This window comes from Nymphaea colorata, unplaced genomic scaffold, assembly GCF_008831285.2.
Source record: "Nymphaea colorata isolate Beijing-Zhang1983 unplaced genomic scaffold, ASM883128v2 scaffold0344, whole genome shotgun sequence".
NCBI classification, from domain to species: domain Eukaryota; kingdom Viridiplantae; phylum Streptophyta; class Magnoliopsida; order Nymphaeales; family Nymphaeaceae; genus Nymphaea; species Nymphaea colorata.
In genome coordinates, this window is record NW_022204850.1 from 26,622 (window position 1) to 32,585 (window position 5,964).

At 49.6% G+C, this 5,964-nt stretch overlaps 1 protein-coding gene across 1 annotated transcript; it reads right to left on the reverse strand.

Moving 5' to 3' along the window:
• Positions 1-4,879: 4,879 nt before the first annotated feature.
• LOC116244844 (exonuclease 1) lies at positions 4,880-5,440 on the reverse strand. Its single transcript, XM_031616680.1, has one exon. It carries the CDS (start codon positions 5,438-5,440, stop codon positions 4,880-4,882), a length of 561 nt encoding a protein of 186 aa, XP_031472540.1.
• Positions 5,441-5,964: the final 524 nt, after the last annotated feature.

Below are 5,964 nucleotides of genomic sequence, written 5' to 3' on the forward strand. Positions count from 1 at the left end.
CTCGATTGCTTCTTTTTAAACTGGTGGAAGATAGTGCTCGCCGACGGCTGGTTCTTTATGGTGAAGGAGGAAATCGATAGGTTTTCGTCTTCGCTGGTATTGGCTCGCCTCAGAGAGCGCGGCTGGTAGGTGGCACGGTCGGTCTTGTCTGATTGCTGCTTCAGTCGAGGATCGTTTTAAATGTACTCATAGTAGGGCTTGTTCGGGTCAGAGTTGTTGTACTAAGAATGGTGCTTTTTCTTCCTGGCGGGAGTCTCGTAGGGGAGAGATGTAACCTAGAGTGCCTCTTTCTTCTCATGCTTGCCCAATTCTTCGAGGGGCGCCGTTCTGATCGGTTGTACTGGCTGTACTGGCTGCGCTGGTTCAGTTTGTATATACTCACTGCGTGATACTCGTGTCTGCTTAAGCTACTTGATCCTTTCATACCGATTTTCCAGCAAAAAGCGTGATTATACGACCCGTGGGTTATCGATGGAGGGGTTGCCGCCGAGGTGGCACACTTTGTGGTTGCTTTATGATTAAGGTATTTAGTCTATGTCCTTCCTGAGGTGGGGCAGTATGATTTTTTGTAATTTGGCCTGCGGCTTAGCGTTATCGGTTTGTGTTTCGTCTTGCGATATCCTCTCCAAGCTTTTGCTGCATGGGCAGTTTCTCTTATGGCAATTTTATGATTTAGGCACTGCCATTCCCAAATTGAGACTCATGTTCGCTTTCCTCTTGGGCTCAGTATCGGAAGAGGGTCGCATGCTGTGCTCCGCCTCGGTATGGCAGCAATCACGCTGAAATGAGGCATGCTCGTGCTTGATGATATCCTGGATGTTATACAGATATCTTTTCTTTCCCCTTCGGCCGTAGATCTTGGGGAGGGCTTCGAATGTGCCCTTGCAGATGGGGTTGGCGAACGGCTTAGCCGCCGACACGGGGTACTCGTCAATTACGACCAACTGCGGACTTTAGCTAAACATTTAGAACGATTAAAAAATAAAAATTTTAAGAAATCGGAAAGATTATATTTATCACCATCCAAAAATGCAAAACCAACGCAGGGGGAGATTTGTATTTGGAGTTTTTTGGAGCGAGAAGGTATATAGTAACCATAGGTATGTATGCTTTAATGACTGTCTTGAAAGAAATGAATGGAGGGAACGGACATAGGCATATTGATACAATGGTACTCCATACTTTTATTTGATGGGTTGGCGCAGTATAGATTTGTATTTATTTAATGAGCTAGTCCAATCCAACAAATCGCGCCCATCCATCCCAGCGTAAGCAAACCGAAGAGGTAGCTGGCATCCTTGAGGTGAGGGGGTACCTGCCCGAAAGATACGCGCTTCCCAAGGGCTATTCCGCCACTCCCTCGCAGCAGCGAATATTCGCAAACGGAGGAAAATGCGCCAATCTCACGATCGAAACTCCTTTCGGGCAGGCGAGCTGGCACGGAGCCATCGACATCTCCACCATCAAGCACCCGCTCGCCCAGCTAGTGCGGATGGCCCACCGCGAGATCGAAGTCTACCAGGAGGACTGCAGCTCTCCCCCGAGGGGACTGGAACTCAACCGGCCTTGCCTGGTCACCTTCAGGACAGGAGTGAAGCTAAGCCAAGGCAGTTTGGCGAGCATTTGCAGGAGAAATGGGACTAAATTGGTCGACTGCCAGTCTGAAGCAGGCCATTTTACTGTCCTCATCCCCCACTTCACCAAGTACAACTTCAACGATGGCGATTCCACCGAGAAAAAGGCCAAGAACCGAAGCGAAGTATCAAAGACCACTAATAATACTTACCCCAACAATCCGCCCTTTGGCTCAGTAGCTGCCTCAAGAATCAATGCCAACACATCCAGGAGCTCACAGATAGCCTCGCCAAGCAAGCAACTCAACGCCCACTCCCTGCCCTCGAGCCTCAACCAAGAAAATGTGGTTAACCTCCGGCCAGTCAAATCAAAGACAAACATTCTGGACAGCTTCAGTATGGAGGTGGAGAAGGAATAGCACACCAACCTCATCCCCTCCCAACTCGCCCCCAATAATGCCATTGCCGACATCATGAACGAGATCTCCAAGAAATAACTGCAGGAATCCCAAACAATGCTGAGGGATAGGGTGTTTGAGAAGATTTGCGACTGGTTCGAAAAGGACAGGGTCTACTACAACAAGTAGATCAAGTGCTCCCTCCCAGCCACCAGGCAGGACCTGCTGTCCACCTAAAATGGCTACAGGAACAGGCTGGGACTCTAAACGCTGGAAACCAACGAGTTCGACCAGCTTCGGCTCCCCCACGTTTTCGTCTGCGAGGGGAATGTGGCGACCTGCAAACGATACTAATGTGATTCCCAGCCATTCATAGAAGCCATCAGCTTCAAGCCCAGTCGTAGCCCTTAGCCATCAGCCTAAACCTAATTCTCCTTCTTCAGCCTCATCACCAACAATGGTGACTTTTCTCCTCTTTCCATCGCCAGCATTTGCAACAACCAAGCCTACCCCCTCCCAATCAGGAGGCTTCTTTCCCTTTACTCCATACTTTTCCAAGACTAAGTCTACCTCAACATCAACCGAAACGCTAAGCTATAATACGACATGAAGCTTCTCTAAAGTCCAAAGAGGAACACTGGTGAGTCTAGGATGGACCTATTCAAGAATTGGCTTGCCTGGGTCTCCAGATCTGAATTTTAATCCCGCCTCGGGAAGGAGGACTTTTTCCTTCATAACAGCAAACTCAATAACGCGCTAGCCTTGAGGAAACCTGAGGAAGTAGTTGAATTTTTATACGTTAATAACAGATGGGATGATGCGAGGCTGATGATCAATATTGAAGACGTTGCCTTCAGAGCCTACTACGCTTCCTCGCGAAACTACCAAATAGCTGTTGAGCTGTAAGCCATCCTTTCTGAGAACGTTGAGTCTTTGAACAGGGGAATCAACGATTGGTTCCTACTCTTGGCCTTCAGTGTGTGGTACCTGAAGAAGGGAAGCGCCCTATAGAACCTAAATGCAGTGATGGATGTGATAAAAGATGAGAAAGTGACCCACCTGCAGGAGGAGTTTAGGCTGATCCAATTATTTTTGGTGAAGAGTGGGAAGAAATTGAATAAATCAGTTCTCTTAACTCCCAAAAACGAAGACCTGACCTCATAGAAGCTTTCCTGCCTCTACCTGCTGTCCAACCACTTAGGTCTTGCCCAGTACGAGCAAGCCATCATCACCAGTTCAACGGACAAGATTATTAAATACCACCACTACCTCATGTACCGCCACCACTTACTCCGCAAATTGGCACAGCTGCACTCCTCAAATCCACTGATGGCCGAACTGGTCGAAAAGGATAAGTGCATCAGTGCAGCCGAAAAGGAGTCCATCATCAAGAAATTGCTTCCCAACAGAGAGAAAAATAGGGATGAGGACAGCTTGGAAGCCGCTAACCAACTGGTATCGCAAGGGAAAGCCATGCAAGGATTGGCAGTAATGTTTGAGATGGACAAGTGGAGCGATAAAATCTTCAAAAGAGTATGCCAACTGGTCACCCAGCCACACCTGCTGGTCAACTACAAGCGCCACATCAACTAGTCACTCACAAGACTGCTGCAGCAGCGAGGAGAAACATTCTCAGATCTCCTCCTGATCCTGTCCATCGGAAGAGACTAAAGGCTAAACTGCCAGCAATCGATTCGGCTGGTCGACATCCTCGAGGGGAATTCGAGATTCAGCAAGTATTTTTGCCCGATGGTGCATTCCTTCTTGCTGAATGGGCTGGAGAAGGTGGTGCTGCAGGCGATAGTGCTGCGCAATTAATTTTTCGAGTATATCGTGAAGGACGTAAGTAAAGGTTAATGTAGGGGGAGACGAAGATGGCGATTGAGAGGCTGTTCTTGGAGAAAGTTAGCGTTTTCAAGAAGATGGAGGAGGCGACTGCAAGCATGTGATTTTGATTATCCAAATATGATGAATAATGAAAGTTAATGAATGACAATAATGGAGATTATGACGGGGTATCAATTAAAAATATCTGTCTTTCCATATAACCACCTCTAAATATTAACTGTTAATCTCTATTGCAGGTTGGCTATTGAGGATCATAAATAAAAAGTAGGACGCAGATCAAAAATTAAAGGGGTTGCGTAGGTACTCCTGGCTGAAGATCTACCCGAACAGCCTCTCAGCAAGCTCCTCAATGTCTGCCTTGAAGGTCTTCTGCACCTTCTTGGGTACCTCCCTCTCGATGTTGAGACTGTGCACCGAGATCTCCTCCACGCTGGGACTCTCATCCAGGTAGGAGATGTTGAGGCTCTTCTCGTCGTCCGACTCCTCCCCGTTGTCATCGGTCAGCCTCAGTCCTCCCTTCACTGGCTTGAAGTCCTCCATCGCCTTAGAGTCCTCCCCGTCGTACTCGTAGTCCTTGGGCTAGAACCGGAACGTCTTATCCTGGCCCTCCTTGACCGACCGGAACTAGAAGCTGGGATCGTACTTTTTGGTGACGAATTTTTGCGGTTGGGATGAGCCACTGAGGAAGCGAAGCATTGCGTCTGATTCCTGGTGGTGTTCGTCCCTCTTTTTCTTGAAGACCCTGGAGCCCTTGCTCTCCATCCGCTTGGCATTGACGAGGGTGGAGTTGGTCCTGATGGGGACGCTGAGCACGTAGTTGAAAGCCTCCTCGTAGTCCACGTTGTACTCCATGAAGGTGATGGGGTGGACCTCCCCCTCGGCGATGCGGGTGGCCAGCACGTCAGAGTACTTTTCCCCGAGGAAGGAGAAGTCGAGGTTGTTCATCTGGACGTACTCCATCACCTCCAGGTTCATCACCTCCTCGCTCCACTTGGTCTCCTGCTTCTCCTCCTGCAGGATCATCTCCAGCGGCTGCGCGAGGATCGACAGGTCGTTGAGCTACACGCAGGCCTTGCGCTTCGGACAGTAGACCCGCTGGAACCGGAAGGTCAGGAACGCCTTCATGAAGCTGATCTCGTAGTCGGCGGGAATCAGCGATTTGTTGGAAATCTCCCCCAGGAAGCCCCGAAAAGTAGTCACCCTGCCAATCGATTTCTGGGCTGTCTTGAGGCCGATGCCTGCGATTTGGTTGAGGTAGTCGCAACCGCTGAGGATGCAGGTGGTGAGGAACATGCAGTGAGTAAACCAGTTAAAGTTTACATCCCTCTGCTGCGGGATGGAGTCCACTTCCAATTCGCTCCCAGTCATCGTCGAAAAGTCCAGCTTGTACAGCATCCTCTTTGCGCCAAAGGCCATGAGGTCGCTATCCTCAGTGATGATGAAATCTGCAATGCCGCTGCGATTGAGGTAGGCCAGCTGTGCGTCTGCCTCGTAGGGTGCCACTATAAACTCGATATTCTTTTTCTTGAGCTCAGCGATGAGCCTATACGCGATGTCTGGCGTTATGTCGATCGAATCCACAAGCTTCTTGAAGCCGGCCTCGTCGCCCTGCTCCAGCATCTCCTTCCCCTTCGCGAAGGTCTCCTCTCGGCGCCTCCATTAAGACATACGTACTTTCTGCGGGATTCTTACTCCTCCTTTTTGCCGGGCAGCGGTCCGCCATCGAACACCATGATGACCTTAATGCCCAAGTTCTGAATCTTGGAGATGCGTTTGAGGCAATCGTTGACGTACTTGTACTTGTTGGGTCCTCCGATGATGAGGTCGCGACCACTGGGCCCTTGATGATCTTATGGAGCCTGCATAGGGGATGGGTTACCAGGCGTAGGTATCGATGGCTGCGGTTTGTCCTCGGAAGTTGCTTAGATGTCGGTCGCGGAGGCAGGTCTTTATGTATTGGAGTAGGCCGAGAATTCCCATGTTTAGATTATAAAGTTGAGTGAGTATCACGTCTTTATTTTTATCCCGCCAATTTTTCAAATTAATTATCTTCAGGGGTTGGGGTTGGGGTTGGGGTTGGGGTTGGGGTTGGGGTTGGGGTTGGGGTTGGGGTTGGGGTTGGGGTTGGGGTTGGGGTGGTTGGG

Bases quoted from the DNA above. Each gene is read 5' to 3' on its own strand.
- LOC116244844 (XM_031616680.1), bottom strand. From the start codon at position 5,440: ATGCTGGAGCAGGGCGACGAGGCCGGCTTCAAGAAGCTTGTGGATTCG.